This window comes from Filicampus tigris, chromosome 16, assembly GCF_054856515.1.
Source record: "Filicampus tigris isolate MCC_2025a chromosome 16, RoL_Ftig_1.0, whole genome shotgun sequence".
Lineage (NCBI taxonomy): Eukaryota > Metazoa > Chordata > Actinopteri > Syngnathiformes > Syngnathidae > Filicampus > Filicampus tigris.
Window position 1 is genome coordinate 4,282,728 of NC_141232.1, and position 16,615 is coordinate 4,299,342.

The window sequence follows — 16,615 nt, forward strand, 5'->3', positions numbered from 1 at the left end:
CTGCACTCTGCTGGTAAACAAACTTCTCTCTCCACAAACACACACAGACACACACACGCACTGACCTGGCATCGACGTGAAGTGAAGTGAAGTAAAGTGGCTCCGCTGTAGAACATTCGACAATATTTGCATGTGGATCAGGTGGTGTCAATCATCTCCTTTCCTGTAAGAATGAGAAAAACGTTCCATCTTGTCCCAGAAGCGAGTTGACGGCGTGAAACCCGTGCATGATCCTCCATCGTTTTGCGCACTGACAACGCAAAGACAGCTTAACAGATAATATGCCACACTTCTGCGAGCTACGGTACTTTTTGAACAAATTCTCAAGAGAATTGCAGCAACGAGATTCGCTTCTAAGCTTAACTAACTCATAATAGATTTGACTGAAATGAAATTGAAATTAATATTATGAGAACGGTAACTTTTTTTTTTTTGCAAACGTTAGTGTTTTTTGTACAAAATCCTGCAAAATTCTCATGAGCTAACCTACATATAACGCCTTGAACAAAAGTACGTGAAAACATTGTACGGTAGATGGATTATCAGATAAACATATGCAGTACATCAAAAATCAACTCAACTTGATCCATATTGTGCAGTCACAACAGCCAGAGCTGCAAAACATAGATAGATAGATAGATAACATGACATACAGTGGCTCCACGAAAGCATATGAAATAATATTTGCATGCAGATCAAGAGATTTTTTTTCTTCCCTTGCGTTTGCCTTTAGAAGTGAAGAGCATGTGGGTAAGCTTTAGAAAAACGTCTTGTCCCGGAAGCCAGTTCACAGCATGAAACTCATGCACCATCCTCCACCTTTTGGCAGCGATGACTCACCGCGTCTGAGAACTTTGTGGAGATTCAGGCTAACCAATGAGCTCTTACCTCTTCAGGGAGGAAAGTGTCCCTGTGGAGCCGCTTGAGATATACCCCAAATAGTGTTGTGAGATGGGCGCACCCTTGTTTTTTTTTTCTTTCTTCCCGGGATCAAAGTTATCCTAAGTCGCCCTCCGGCTCGCAGCTCGGCATGATTAGAGTAACAATGTGAAGACTGCTTTTTATTTTCACCTTTTCTCTGCTCACGTTGTTTGGCCCCGTGCCTCTTCTTGCAGATGGAAAGTCAAAACATTGGACCGGGTGTGGGTTACTTGCCAAATGTTTTTTTTTTTTTTTTTTTTCAACTCGGCAAGTATTGATGCATCCATTACCACAAAGCCCCGCGCTCCTAATCAAATGTGACTGGTATCAAGCGGAGAGCGAGGCCCGCCGACTCACGGGCGCGGCCTCCTGGTGAAACAGCTGTTTTAGCTGGAATTAAAGGGGAAGTAGCAGGTGTCACCTGGGCGCCCACCGTGGGGGGCACACCTGCTAGCTTGCGTTCATTTGATCCAAAGTGCTTTAGACAGATTAGCGGCATGGGGGTGAGCCAAGCTGGCGAGCACGTCTCTTTCGGCTCGGATGCGGGGAGGGGCGGGCACCCAGGGGGACGCCATCACCACTCCCATCTCGGCCACCGACTTAGAGGAAATATCTGTAAGTGAGCGGACCTGTAGTCACTCGCAAAGTGTGTGTGCGCGTGTGTGTTCCGCGAAGATAATTGTGTGCGGAGGAAGCTCCCGAGGCCGTAAAGGCAGCTTGTTTCGAGATGGGATGATTTCACAGGACGTTTAACTTTACACCTCTCATTTGTTACCTCTTCGGGGTATTACCGAAATGTCCATTAAGGGGGATTCCGAGGAAATGTGGCAACCCTTTTCACCTCCGCCACGTTTTTATGGGCGTGTCGATTGGCCCCGGGGTGGAAATGGCAAGCGGCTTATGGGGGCGTGGGGGCATCAGCGTGGACATTCTACGGTGTTGGTTAACTTCCGAGTTGTTCTAACGGAAAACCAATTTTCTCCATTGGAGGTAATGGAAAGGGAATTCATCCATTCACAGGCACAAACTGTCACCATCGTCCATCCTTTAAAGCGGAAGTTTGCCATTTTCAAGAAAGCACTTATATGTTAAAACGGTCAGTATGCCCCAAACAAGTTTTTGTCATCTTTGTTTGCAAACATTACGAAAAGGTCACGACAAAATCTTTTTTTTTTCCACATGTCTTCTTTAAAGTGAAGTCAACCCGAAATTGTTCTTTACAATAATATGTTCCATGAAACCCCAATAGTCTATTTTGTCATTTGGCCATTTTGTCACTTGCTCTCGACTGAAAATGACATCACAGTTGCTCGCGGCTCAGCTCGAGAAAACAGGTGAGTCGTGATTGATTGCTACCTGAGCCCTGAGCAACTCCGATGTCATTTTCGGTTGACAGCAACTGACAAAATGGCCGCCCCCTGAGATGGATAATAACAGGTGGGTTTTGCTGCTTAATGCGTATTCCACAAACACAACTGTAATCAGAACGCCGTGTTTAGACTAGTCGGGGTGCATGCAACATATTAATGTGAAGAAAATTTTGGGGTTGACTTCCTCTTTAAAAAAAAAAAAAACACGCACAAAAAAAACAACAACAGACTTTTGCCTTTAGTAGCCCCTCCCATTGTCTGGCCGAAATGACGCGGCTGCACCCCCGTTGTAGCATTGGTTTTGTGCGGCGACAATGCATTAATTTCATGAGTCAACAGGCTGGCAGTTTGTGCAAAGCTAAACAGTGTTTAATTGGATTCTAATTCATGGCAACACCAGCGCAGGCTTGTTTCCATCTTTTATTTGAGCAGCACCTGGAGCGTAATGGTGCTGATTACATCCGACCCGTCCGGCGGCTTGGCCCCCAATGTCCCCCACCCTACTCCCGGGGGGCACTGTCACGGTCTACGCTGCGCCCGAACTACTGCAGAGTGTTTTTTCTTGTTGTTGCTGTTGAGGGTCAAAGAGAAAAACGTGCATATAAAGCTAATTAATTGTTTACCGCACAAGCAGTCCAAACAGGCTCCGGGAGGGATTCTCATTCATGGAGGCATAACATTAACGAATAAAAGCAAATTAAAAAGACCAAAAAAAGCTACAGGGTGAACTTGGCTCAAAGGAATGAAAAACCAGAAGAGCTCATTTAAGGGTAGAAATAAGTTACAATTGTTTAAAAAAATTTTTTACTGTTGCTCAGAGGCTGCCCCTACAGTTTTGTGGTGTCAATACAACATACATCTATTTTCTAAATCGTCATTACGCTGCATGTTAAAAAAAAAAAAAAACGTTAAAATAAATAATTGATATTTATGGCAAAAATGTGACTTGGCACAACAATGTACACGAGTTGTTTGCTCCAAATTTGCAGAGTTTCTTTTATTATTTACTTAAAGCACCTGCGTCAAACTCAAGGCCTGGGGGCCAGATCTGGCCCGCCACAGCATTTTATCGGGCCCGCGAAAGCAAATTATAACCTCCATGATCCTTGCTAAAATCTGTACCAAAAACGTCAGTCTCACGTGTAATAAATACTGTCATATCGTTGAGATTTTGCAATAATTTTGTTGTTACTCATTTTACAGTAACGTTGTCCAGCTGATGTCCCCTTTTTAGGTAGAAAAACATCAAACAAGTAAGGGCTGAGGGTTGCCATTTGACGGCGACATGGAGAGCCTCAGGAGAGTGCGGGCCTCCTGCCGTGTAAACATTGCCAAAAGGTCGTGAACAAACAGCGGCAGGCCTCTGACCCTCACGGCGTCTTACAAGCACAAACGCGTGTGAATAGAACATCCCAGAGCCCCTCGCATCCCCCGCTAGCACACACACGAGCAGGGCTACACAAACACAGCATCCGCATGGCTGCGAGTGAGGTTTATTTTCCCAGCATCACATAGAGAAACAAATGAAGCGTGTTGGAGCAGCTGAGAGACCAGCTCGCTACAGTCTTATCTTGAAATACTGACTTCTGTTATCAAGTGGAGGCAAGTTGTTTTAGAGCCTGAGCTGCTGCTTTTATTGTTCTTCTTATGACAGGTTCTATTTTGGGGGTCTCAGCATAGCCGAAAAATCACCAATTTTTGAAAGCATCCGTATGCTGGAGAAAATGTATGTACAGTAGTACTTTGACTTCCGTTTTTCGAGTGATTCTTTTTTGGGTGTTGTGTTAGGAGCAAGGTTTGTAAGCTTCATAACATCCATCAGTTCACATGGTTAGCTCGCAGTGAGCGTGTGTGTTCTGTGGGTGCATTCTCCATTTTTTTTGAGCAGGTATTTTGCCCGTTTTTTTTCTAACTATGGGTCCTAACAATGAGAGGATTGATGTCCATTAAACTAACTAAACTCACCTCATTTTGCGTCCTCTGAATTCCCTTCAAAAGAGTGATGTTACATCTGGAATAGAAAACAGAAGCTAGAATAAAAAAAACATATGCATGTTCAAAAATAATTGCTAAAAAATGTGCAAGGACTAAGAACAATGTTGTACTCAATTGTGGAGATGTTAGCGTTAAACCGTTTTTAGCTAGGTCAGTTTTGCTGCGTGTTTTGGGGGGGCGCAGCTTAAATGGCGGCCAAGTAACGCACTGGGGCATCTGACATGAGTCCCTCGACAGTGGATCCCCGCTATTCGCACTTTTGCAGGGTTGACAGGGACTAGGCCAGCCCACGAATAGCAAAAGTCCATGTATAACTGATGCCTATTATGAATGCATTTCATTTTTCCTTCTTTTTTACCCTACAAAAAAATCTTCAATAATTGTTTTGAGTATGAGAAATCTATGGTGTACCCCGCTTTTCACCCTAAGGGATAGGCTCCAACACACCTGCACACCTGATGAGGACTAAAGCTACAGAAAATGGATGACTTTTGTTTTCATTCCTTTGTTCTAAAAAGAACAGAAAATATAGTCACTGCAGTGATTTCTGCAGAAGATGAAGGTTTTTGGTGGGTATGCCTGTACCATCTCTGAATCCTGTGTGAATCTAGGAAACTCTCCGCACATCACGCAGAGAGGAAAAGGCTGTAGAATATTTGAATTTCATTGCGTTTGACATTTGCTAATGGCGTCGTGCGGCTTTCGATTCCGAAGGGTCCCTATCATGTTTGCTCAGACTTTTCACCCTGCTGGAAAATACAAAAAATCAATTGCATACAAAAAAAGAGAGCTCAACTATCACAGCGGTATCGTGAAGACAAATCCAATTATTGTTTTAGCTTTGCATGAGGAGACACTATACATATCAATCCGTCCTCTGGGAATAACTGCTATTTACATAAAGCTTGTGCTAACATGGGCAAATAAGGAAAACGAAATGTTGGTGTACCAGCCTTGAGTCTATTTATGACATTTGTGCATGCATGTGGAAACGAGGCTATAAAAGGAACAGCCTGTACTGCTTTGAGGTTTTTTTTTTATACATTTGATTCATTAGCCTTGTGCAGCTAAAGAAATTATGTAGATTATAAACTATAATTTATTGTCCACTATATTCATAATTTTGTCATTATTCGAAGATTGTGTCAATGTGGATAATTATTTACATGACAGTGACAATTTGGAGCCTGAAAATAGCCTTAAATGTAACATTTTATGTAAGTTAAAGTTAAGGATAAATTCAATTACTTATCTTTAATTACATTATTGTAATGTATTTGTTAAATGTGTTTCATTTAATTACCTTGTTATCAATTTGATTATTTGGTGAATGTGTTAATTTAATTTTATTGCAATACATTACTTTAACTATTTGTTAAACTTTTATAATATACAGGAGCTGGAAAACCTCAGTAATTGTACAATTAAATGCAATGTGATGATAAGTAATTAATTAAACTATTTATTTTTAATTAAATTATTTTCAATTGTAGGTGAAACCTGTCCCTCTCTTCGTCCATTTAAAAAAACTCATCCTAAAACCAGTGCTGTCAAACTTACCGTGTTATCGGGCGGTAATTAAATATTGTAATTGATCACATCAAAATATTTGACGCATTTAGCACACAAGTGTGGAACACAGTTGTCCGGGGTTGTCGTTTCCTTCCGGTCTGTTTATGACGACACACCCGCCTCAGCGGTCGTATCACGGAAGCCTCGCTTATATTTCTCTGACTAAAGATTCTTTTGCTGTCGTCATCCCACTATTAATTCAAAATTATTCCTTAATTAACATTTTGCATTTTATGTAATTTATATATAGTTTCGCTTTCACGCTTAATGTCGTAACTTGCGACCTTCGCCGGACGTTTAGCAACACCGCGAAGCTTTGTAAAGGTAAACAAACATTTTATTCAACATAGAGTGAAATAACGTTTAAAGTAACGATACGAGTTAAGTTTAATGGCTGAGTAACTACTGGACCGCCAAAGTAGTGTGCAAAACTTCGTTAATGATCACGGATAAATGTTGCTTTTTGACACCGATATAAAAGACTTGTTATTCAGTTTTATGCTATTTCTGGCTTGCATCATGTTCAAAATGCATATCTGTATTGTTTCTATTTTTGGTGATATTTTTACTTAATTTGATAACAGCAGTCATCCCTCCCAAATTGTAATTCAAATGTCTTTTTTTATTCTTGTAGCAGGGCATAGATTATTTAAAATGTATGGTGACAGGGCTTTAATTAAGATGAATTGAAATGCCATTCACCTGTAGCAGGCAACCCCAAAAAGCAAACAAACAAAAAAGTTAAATATTTGTAACAACGCTGTATTTTATAAAAATGGTAAAAGAGTTTAGATAAATAAACTAGCTGTGTAATGTGTAATTATGTTGGGCCAAGCCCAAAGTCACAACAACAAATGTAGTGTTTTTTTTTGTGGCCTGGTGATCTGAAGTGGGGTTTGCTCAATTTGGTTGGTTAGTCTGCATGTGAGTGTCAGGGCGTAAGTTTTGACCTACTTTAGCGCCTTGTGTTTTCAGTTAGTATTTTTGTTTTTAGTGTGATCGTTTGTCCCGTTCAATAAATGTATGAAACTGCATCAGTGACTGTTGCTCTTCTTTTTTTTCTCCTCCCCTCCACCCCATTTCGCTTTAGCGGTGGTATATCAGAGTATCAATGTCGATATTCATGTTACTTGAACATGTACGACTTCTCACCTTGACATTCTGCTCCCCAGACCTTTCAATGACAGCGTCTCTATGGCCCAAGATCTCCGCTGTTCTTCCACCAGACGAGAACGACTTCCCGCTGCACTTCAGCGACAAAGTGGAGGCCAGTGTGCTGGAAATGCTGAAGCGATCCAGACGACACCTGTACGGCGGCACCACCGCCGCTGGCCGCCTACTCGATGCTCAGATCCTCCTGGACGTGTCGTGGGAGAAGCTCAACACGGGAACGTGGCGCCACGTGGACAAGGAGTGGCGCCGAGTCTACTCGTACGGGTGCCTCTTCAAGGTGTGCGCCCTGTGCGGAGAGGAACCTTCGGAGGACGACCTCCTGCAGGCCGTGCGCACCTGTGACATGGGCTTGCTCATGGGCGCCGCCATCATGGATGATCGACTGCAAGTTCTGGTCCGGATTCTTCAGAAAGAAGTTAAGAAAGACACCAGAAATAAGGAAGAGCGAGAGCATACAGAAGTCAAGGTCAGTGTGCTCCAGAATGAAAGCTGCAACATTTTTTTCAAATACCGAAATACAGGGTGCATGGTCAACAAGTTGTGGTTTGATTCCAACAGAGGCTGAAATTGGCACTGCCAGATGTTCCGCTGATTGGAGAAGATCAGGCGATTCCCAGAGTAAAATGCCCCTCTCTGGAGAGCTTCAAAAAGAACTACCTGATCCCCACCAAAGCGGTCATCTTGGAGGGGACCATCGATCACTGGCCCGCCCTCAAGCAGCATCCCTGGAGGTTTGGATTGATGTGTTTACCCATTTTTGGCAGCATGCTGTTTGCTAATACACAGTAGGCACTCCCTTATTGGACGCATTCTATTATGGTATTTTCTTTTTTAGTTTTTCCTAAGCATTATTCTGTCTTTTTTTCTGCTCCTATTTTTCTTATACTGTAGTTGAGAGTGAATGTTAGCGATACACCTGCAAATCTCTTCTGTGTAGGTGGTTAACAGAACCACCCCCCCCCCCGCCCCAAAATAAAAAAAAAAATCACCCCCGTGATGAAAAGTGACCCTCCTTGTCGGAAGTAAGCGCAACAAGTACAAGTGCAGCTGTCTGCGTCCGCGTGCAACAGTTAGTGGTCCTCCAGCGCTGTTAAACGGTCATGCAATCAGGCTGATTTGCACTTGTCAGGCAGCTAAGTGCCCTTATCCGAGCGAGCGGGGAGAAAAGCTGCGGGAATCTGGACATGGAGGACGTCAAACAGACAATTTCCATCCCGAGACAGTTTTCCTTCTCACTGTGCTCAAGTGGAAACTGATCCGAAACTGGAGAAATGTAATATGCCTCCCCCGTTCCGTCCCAAAAGCTTAGAATACTTGAGGTCGGTGGCGGGGTGTCGCACCGTCCCCGTGGAGGTGGGCTCCAGGTACACGGACGAGGAATGGTCCCAGACGCTGATGACGCTCAATGAATTCATCGACCGCTATATTTTAAAACGAGTGAGTGGTTTACGCCTCAAAAAGCACAAACTGTCTGGACTAGGAGTCACTGATTTTGGTGTTTTTTTTGTGTGTGTGTTACAGAGTGACACCTGGCGGGATGGGGCGACGCCCATCTGCGGCTATCTGGCTCAGCATCAGCTCTTTGAGCAGGTGGGGCAGTAAAATAATTGAATCTGGAACATATTTGTATTTATTTTTGTTAAAAATGGCCAAATAAAAAAAAAAAGGCTTTTCAAATTGAGACAACACACCCCTAATGCACATATACACCCATAATACATGTATATAAATATATATATATATAAAATCTCTCAGTTCTTCCTCTTCCCCGCCGCTCTGAATGACCGTATATTTTTATTTAGTCGGATGTGGAATAATTTAGCCGTTGCCATAGATACCGGAGTTGAAGGACGACATCCGCCTGCCTGATTACTGCTGCCTGGGTGAGGGCGACGAAGACGATGTGACTGTCAATGCCTGGTTCGGGCCCGCCGGCACCGTGTCGCCCCTCCACCAGGACCCCCAGCACAACTTCCTGGCGCAGGTAACCGCGGTGATGACACCTTAAACGTTGGCACTTTGGAGTGAGGTCACCAGAGAGCAAAAGGTTTCCTAATTTTAGAAGTAGATTAGTTTAAAAATAGACATTATACTCTGTTTGCCCGGTATCAGGTGGTGGGATCCAAATACATCCGCTTGTACTCGCCCGAAGACTCGGACAAGCTCTACCCGCACCCGTCTCAGCTCCTCCACAACACCAGCCAGGTGCGATTGGCATCCTGCCCTCTTGTAAATAAAGCCATGTTCACAAGCCGAGCATTTTTTCAGTTCCAAAAAAAAAAAATGCTTATTTTTCTGAGCATTTTAGCCTTCCAACCACGCACAAATGCTGTTTTGTGTCTTCAAACGGAGCTGAGAACTTGCTTCTTAACCACTGTTTTTGTAGATTGGCATGAAGCAATTCTCCCAAATAGAGTTTATGCACCTAAATAGTACTTCAGTCATTCATAGAAAAGGAGCATTTTCAAGCATTTTTCAATTTGCAGCAGTTCTATTACTAAATAAATAAATAAATCCAATTTCACTGATTAATTACATACAGCTCTGACCTTCTAACTTTCTTCCCTCGGCCTAGGTGGAGGTGGAGAACCCCGACACAGAGCGCTTCCCGGAGTTCTCCAAGGCGCCGTACCGGGACTGCGTGCTGCGGCCAGGAGACGTGCTCTTCATCCCGGTGCAACACTGGCACTACGTGCGCTCCCTGGAGCAAAGCTTTTCCGTTAGCTTCTGGTGGTCCTGATTTGGGCAAACGACATGAAATGAAATTATCTCAGGTAATTCTTTTGTAATAGCTACTACTAGTTTCAACGTTTTTGTACAGATTGTCTCGTTTAATTGCGCTCGCAACCTTTTAATCCGACAAATATCCTCAGGTGTTCGTATTTGCATAATGCATGCAAATGAGGCAGCGCCAGCTAAACATGCTGCCGGTTAAAGCGGGTCACAGCTGAGGATGAATAAATGAAGTATTCCCCGTGGGTGCGCACATGCACACACATGCACTATCTTGCTATATGTTAGTGTACCTTAGTAAAGCAACTATTAGCATGTTAGCATTTGAGCAAGTCTCCTTAGAAATATCGTGAACACAGGGCGAATGGTGAAATCAGGTTGCTATCCTGCTTTGTGTTGACATTTAATAAATTTCCATTCGAAAAAGCAACCTGTGTTTACATCTTGTCCTGTGATCACATACTTTCTTGATATCTATATTAGCATATTAACTGTTAGCATTTGAACAGTTGTCAATGGAAACTGAATACAGACAATATGTAAACTGGGGTTGCTATCTTGAGATATTCTGTATTAGTATTCCAACTGTTAGCATGTTGTCATTTGAGGAACCTTTAGTAGATAATATACCCAAGATACAAATATTCTCAGCATAGGGATGTAAACGAGAGGAAACTTGGGTTGCTATGTTAGCATGTTATTATTTGATCAGTTCTCATTAGAAATAGCAATCTGGGTTTATGTCTTGCTCTGTATTCAGTTACAGTTTCAGCATCTAGTATATACAGTACAGTATTAGCATACCATCTGTTAGCATTTTAGCATTTGATCCATTCTCATGAGAAACGGTTACCTGTCTAAACCTGTAAAACCCTTACTAGCCAGTCTTGGCGCTCTTTCTACTCAGGTTGCTCCATATGTTAGGTTAGAGTAATGTTTGTTAGCATTTGGTCAACAATCACTACAAAGAACAGTGAGATATACAATCAGCTGTGCTTTTGCTACTCAAATTGCTATCTAGCTATGTTAGCGAATCAGCTGTGGTTTGATTCATTCTCACTTGAAACAGTGCCTGACTACAATGCCCTTATCAGTTGACCTTAGCAACCTGAGTAAAGTGCTATCTTGCTATGTTAGCAAGCATCTGTTTGCATTTGATCTCTCCATTATTTTTCTGTGTTTTAGTCATTAGCTTAAGTATGGCCTTATCACAGTCCATGCATAGTTTAAGATGTAAATTACTTACACTTGACAACAGTAAGCGGGTCCTTGAAGGAAAAACAAAAGCTGATTCTTTCCTCCTGTTGTTTTAACTTGGAAACATTGCCTTCAAACTGAGTTAACTTTCAAAATAAAGCCCACTTATTACAGTTCATCTAATAAAGCTTTATCGAGATAAACAGTGAGTCCTCCACCTTTGTGGTAGACATGAATCCACTCAGATACGGCCTATGTTCCTGTGCAGCAGTTATCCTGTCTTGTGTTTTATTTTGAAGAATGACTTTTAAATACTGCAAACTGGACTGACCTTGTCGTCGCACAGTAAAGTGGCAAAATTGACTTCAGATCAGGCAAATCTGCTTACTCTCATTATTAAGTGATCAATACTCAATTACCAGTGTAGTAATGCAAGCCCATCACCCCCCCCACACCCCCACCCGTTCTTGTTCACGGATTTTTGATTAATGGCCTACATTCTTTTGGGCAACTCACAGCCAAATCCATTAGATTGCTACTGTTTGGTGATCATTAATTGTTTTTTCTATTTCATTTTATGTGGAATTAAGTCAACCTGAGTCAAACAGCAGTGATTTAAAAGCAGCATCAACTCACCTTTAAAAGTACCCCAGTGGTCATTTCCATAACAGTGGTCATAAAACTGATTGAGTTCAGAGGTTCACAGGACCGATATATCTAATAGCATTTTCAGTGATATGTTTGTCAAGAAGCATGCAACACAGATGTGAAATACTTCTCAAAAATAATGCTTATGATATGACTTAATATTAAGTGACTCACATGAATGCAAGATCAGCCATGGGAAAGAAAATATTCAAGCATTTTGAGCTTCACAGGTGTGAAGCAGTTAAGTTGTTCATATTCGCCTTTATGTAGTTAAAGCTTCATGTAATAACATAAAATTGGAAACCTAACAAAGTTGCACAAACACCGAAAGGGTATTTTTATTAGTTTCAAAACAAATAGGGAAATGCACGATAAAACAAATAGCTTTGTTTTCAGATGTTGGCTTGTTAGCAGCGCCGTTTAAACAATGTACAGTAGAGTGCCTGTTTTAAAAAAAAAAAAATTAAACTCCACGCTGTTAGAAATGAATTACAACCACACAAAAGAGATTGTCAAGCGCTACTCGGGAGGTAAAAAACATGACGTATAAAAGCAATAAAGTGGCAGTTTTCCAAAAAGTGTTCCATCTGAGCTGAAGGCTATGCGCAGCACACAAAATGATTACGCTTGTAAAGAGCGTTGCACGAGTATTAATAAATGCTCATCATCGCAGTGCACCGTGAGGCCATTAGCTCAATGTGCCAATGCCCTGCGGGCTCCTGCATGCTGGTGATGATGATGATAGAAAGTATCATTTAAAAACCAAGAGAGCCTTAAAGCTGCTTGCTCTCCACAGTGTCCTTTTTACGTATTTATTTATTTATTTTTTGTCTCCAGTTATTCCAACGCCTCCGTGGAGACGGCGTCCACGTCGTGCATGCGCTCGGCCACGAAGAAGCAGAGCGTGCCGCTGAAGCCCAGCACCACCATGAGGAGGAGCTGCCACGTTAGCAGCGTGTCGCCGCTGTAGAAGAACGCCACGGCTGCGAAAACCGACTGAACACAGGAGCCAAGAAAAAAAAAAACAGTTGGGAAAAAAACAAACAAACAAACAAAAAAAACAACAACATTGTGGATTCAATGAGAAAGAGAAGCGCAAGCCGTTCTACCATGTAGTGCTTATAAAACCAAGTATTACTTCACGGGAACACAAAACCTTGAAGCATTTGTTTGGGCAGTAGAAATCCACTACGCGAAAAAAAAAAGAATAAAATAAATAGAACGTGAAGAATTAAACTGTTCATCTTGATTTAATGCTGCAATTCAATTCATTGTTCTGGTGTGCCCACCTTGGCCACTGGGAGACAGTGTAATACAATTGTACTGACAAACAAAGAGGAATAGTAATTATCTTACTACTCTGACTCATTACGAAGCTTTAATAAGTCATTCTTTGTAGAGGATAAGGAATATATGCCAGTGAGTGTTAAATTGTCTACATGTCTATAATTTGCTACTGTACAGATTGTGTTCAAATATGTGTTGCTTAAAGGGTTTCTAAAACAGTGAATTTCAATGCTAACCATTAGCATGTCAGTGGCATCTTACATTGTTAGCATTAAGTTAGTGGGTCATTCATAAGTCAACATTGTTTTAAACACACACACCATACAATTCTCTTTATTTTGTGTTAGTTTGTCATCGATCAGCTTGAAGCCTCTGTTCAATAATAGATTCAGAAAACTTTATTCCTCTGGCGAGTCTAGGAAAGCAATATCAAGCATTTTTCAGTTTGAGAAATTGCTTGACATTTTTCCCCAGATGTGAAGCAGGTCACCCGTTTAGGAAATGCTTATAAAATTAAATACTGAGTCTTGGAAAGCAAAATTTCACATCCCGCCCCCCAGGTGATACGGTAAATGTTTGAGTTTTACAAAAATAGATATGCAACGCAGTTGTGAAGCAGCATCTAAATACTGCTTCAGTGATTCACAGCATACATTTTCATGATTAGGTTGTGAAGCAATTGTCCACAAGTTATTCCATTTCCTGTTGCTTTTAAAGAAGTGTGTGCGTGCGTGCGTGATTAGTCACCTGTATGAATTTGAAGATGGCGAACGCGGGCGTGCTTTGCTCGGCGTAGACGCAGCCCAGGATGCTGTAGAGCTGCGTGTTGAAGCAGCTGTCTCCCAGGCCCAGCAGGAAGCTGCACAGCATGGCGATGGACACGCTGAAAGGGCATCGCACTCCACATTATTAGCATGACTAGCCTGCTGATGCCCGACTTACTCCTCGTGCTCACATTGTACTGAGCAGCCGGAGTCTCCGCTTCCTCTTCTATGGTTAACAGCACGTTTGGATATAATACAGTTCAGTTGTAAGCAAGTTTGAGAACTACGAATCTAAATAAAGTATCCATCCAGCTCTCCCCATTTCATTTATTCATACGTATATCTAGTTGTCAATCAATAGAGATAAAGTAAATAGACGATAGATTGATTTATCTACTGTATCACGTCCAGCTACACACCTTGGAGTGAGAAAGGGGCTTTTGGTGGTGACAGTGCTGAAGACCACGGGGGCGTCATCGGGAATGTTGAGGAAGATGAGATAGAAGGCCACGAAGTGCACCACCATTCCTAGGAAGACCACCGAAGTGCGTCGGAAGCGATTGTTCTTGCACACCAAGCCGAAAAAGCCTCCACCTGGCAAGGAAAAATACACAAAGTCCGTCTCTGGGATATTTTGGGCCATTCAGCGTAATGGTGAATTGGAATGTTGTTCCATGGCGCAAAAAAAAATTAAAAAAATTTTTAAACGGGAACCGCTGGCCTAACCCACCTATGATTTCTCCCACACCCAGCACCATGCCCGAGACCCCGATGAGGCCTTTTGCCGCCTGGCCGAACTGCGCCGTGGCTCCCAGGCACGTCCCGTAGACGCCGCTGTAGAAGGCCAGCTCCAGGCCTGCACCAGGAGAAGAAAGCTCAAAGAGAAGGCTGAAGGAGGCGCCGCTTAGCACACTGATGGCACCGCTCACCACTGTATGCCATGCAGGGACTCAGGAGGAGGATGTTTCTGGTCTTTAGAAGCTGCAGAATGGTCTCTATGGAGAAAAAAAAAAACATTCCTATTCATGGACACTTCATTAGGTACAGCAACATCCAGAATGCTCGCTTTTGATTCAATAGTTGTCCTATTCTCATGTAGATTTTTTTCCAGGTAGTCTAAATCAGGGGCCCCCAACCAACCACTACTTACTTTGAAAAATCAAGTCATCGGTTACATAACTGCGTTACTTTTGAAAGGTAACTGTGGCAACACTGCAAACGGGGAATGTTGATTTATCAGATGAGACTTACTGAAGTCCGCCTTCACCTCATGCACGGCTGTGTTGGCTCTGTGCTTGTACCTAAAAACAACAAAAGATGCATTCATGAAGCACCACATGTTTTTCATCAAGAAAAATGGCACTACACTGTAAAATATAAATACAAGGCTGGTCCCGGGCCTGGGTTTAAAGGAGAAAGAAAAAAAAAAAAAAAAGGATGGTTGCATCCGGTGGGGGTGGAGGGGGAATGGGAGGGTAAATAAAGTGTGCCCCAAAAAAATAAATAAATAAAAAAAAAAAACATGCTAGTGAGTTTGTATAGTGTCCCCCGATGGGACAAGCCAGAAGTGGCAACAATTGTAAAATGTAAAAATATAAACCATGATGAACGAGACGTTTTTGTTAGTTTCGATTAGTTTTTACATCAGGTTTGTTCTTTTTAATTTTTTTAAAAATGCTGTTTTTATAATTGTAGCATTAGTTTGAACTTGTTTTGTTTTCAAAATATGGGAATATTTGTCAAGATTAAAAAAACAACAACAAAAAAACGGTCACTAATAAAGTAAATTATAATTCTCAAACGACTGTTTGACCTTCCTTCTGCACGGACATAAAGCAATTTAGAAATAAATACTAATAAAATGAAGCCTGAAAGCTCATTATGACATTTACTGGCAAAGAATAATACAAAAGACATTTTGCTACAATTAAAGTTAGTTTTATAAACATAAGACGTAAGTTCAGTTAGTTAGTTATTTATTTATTTCTAAACATTCCTCTATTTAATTCATTACGGAAAATGTTTTTTTCCCCCAATATGAGTTTAAGTATTGTAAGTGAGTTTTACTATAATAACCTTGCTTGGAACTGAAAGCAAACAAAGAGTTTTCTCTTCCGCTTACACCATGCGAGCCGTGAGCAGCGCCTGCCCTTCCTCCTCGGATAGCATCTCCTCCTCGGGCAGGTGAGTCCTCCTCAGCACCAGGAAGCACAGCGTCCCCACGATGGAGGCCACCAGCAGCGAGAGGAAGATGTTCTTCCTGCTGCTGTCTGACCACGTCGAACAAACCGCACGGCCAGACGCATTTAACAATCAATGTGCCTTTATCATCATGCGCCTTTCATTACAAGCACGACGGTACTACCTGGAATTTCAGTTCTTCCATTCCAGTCCAGATAAATGTACAGATTGCCAAACAACATGCTGCAAATACAGGAAATGATCATTTACATATGAAAAAAGTCTATTTGCTCTTGGGCCTATCAATGGATGTACTATATTTTGGATTTAAGAACCATCTCTCGTGATTTCGATTGCTAGTACCTGCACTGCAGCAGAGCCCAGAACATTCCCGTGTTCCTGTTGATGGTGGAAGCTTCCGAGTTCTCCACCAGGAATTGCCCTTGAGCCGTCCACAGCACTGCAACGGGAGACGAGAAGTTAAAAAAAAAAATTAAAAATAAATTGCGGAAAATAAAGACTGTGTGGGTCATGTGAGTGCAGAAATGAATGGCTGAGGGGGGGTAGGGACAACAGTTAATTGGCTGCATCAAGTGTGACATTGTCTCTTATGTGCAGTTAAGTAACACGTGTAATCTCAGTACACGCCCGGGGGTTCATAGTCATGACCCACTAAAGCTTTTTTTTTTTTTTTCCCCTCTCCAAAGATTCCTATTTGTTGTGGGTTTGACGCTCCACAATCATTTTGCTATCTATTTTTATAATTTAACATTT

At 42.0% G+C, this 16,615-nt stretch overlaps 2 protein-coding genes across 6 annotated transcripts in view; one reads left to right on the top strand and one right to left on the bottom strand.

The window, feature by feature from the left end:
- LOC147134214 (UNC93-like protein MFSD11) overlaps positions 1 to 16,615 on the bottom strand; it is a 38,047-nt gene that overhangs the window by 18,456 nt on the left and 2,976 nt on the right. For 2 of the 5 annotated variants that reach the window (XR_015090110.1, XR_015090109.1), the window contains exons 5-16: positions 16,205 to 16,301; positions 16,026 to 16,084; positions 15,783 to 15,930; positions 14,912 to 14,961; positions 14,590 to 14,655; positions 14,391 to 14,516; positions 14,080 to 14,254; positions 13,644 to 13,779; positions 9,581 to 9,767; positions 7,011 to 7,434; positions 4,257 to 4,302; positions 66 to 163 (exon numbers count right to left, since the gene is read on the bottom strand). Coding sequence is in view for 2 of the 5 variants with exons in the window: in XM_086055421.1 (XP_085911547.1) it covers positions 12,447 to 12,605; positions 13,644 to 13,779; positions 14,080 to 14,254; positions 14,391 to 14,516; positions 14,590 to 14,655; positions 14,912 to 14,961; positions 15,783 to 15,930; positions 16,026 to 16,084; positions 16,205 to 16,301 (1,016 nt within the window). In the remaining 3 variants the exon portion in view is untranslated. Of the gene's footprint in view, positions 1 to 65; positions 164 to 2,698; positions 2,863 to 4,256; positions 4,303 to 7,010; positions 7,435 to 9,580; positions 9,768 to 11,918; positions 12,606 to 13,643; positions 13,780 to 14,079; positions 14,255 to 14,390; positions 14,517 to 14,589; positions 14,656 to 14,911; positions 14,962 to 15,782; positions 15,931 to 16,025; positions 16,085 to 16,204; positions 16,302 to 16,615 lie in introns of those variants that run through there. The other 3 variants (XM_086055421.1, XM_086055422.1, XR_015090111.1) reach the window with 2 other exon arrangements.
- On the top strand, positions 5,925 to 12,821 carry kdm8 (lysine (K)-specific demethylase 8). The gene is made up of 9 exons (XM_086055423.1): positions 5,925 to 6,182; positions 7,031 to 7,497; positions 7,590 to 7,762; positions 8,336 to 8,468; positions 8,553 to 8,621; positions 8,866 to 9,015; positions 9,144 to 9,236; positions 9,607 to 9,805; positions 12,447 to 12,821. Exons 2-8 carry the CDS (start codon positions 7,039 to 7,041, stop codon positions 9,769 to 9,771), a joined length of 1,242 nt encoding a protein of 413 aa, XP_085911549.1. The 5' UTR covers positions 5,925 to 6,182; positions 7,031 to 7,038; the 3' UTR covers positions 9,772 to 9,805; positions 12,447 to 12,821.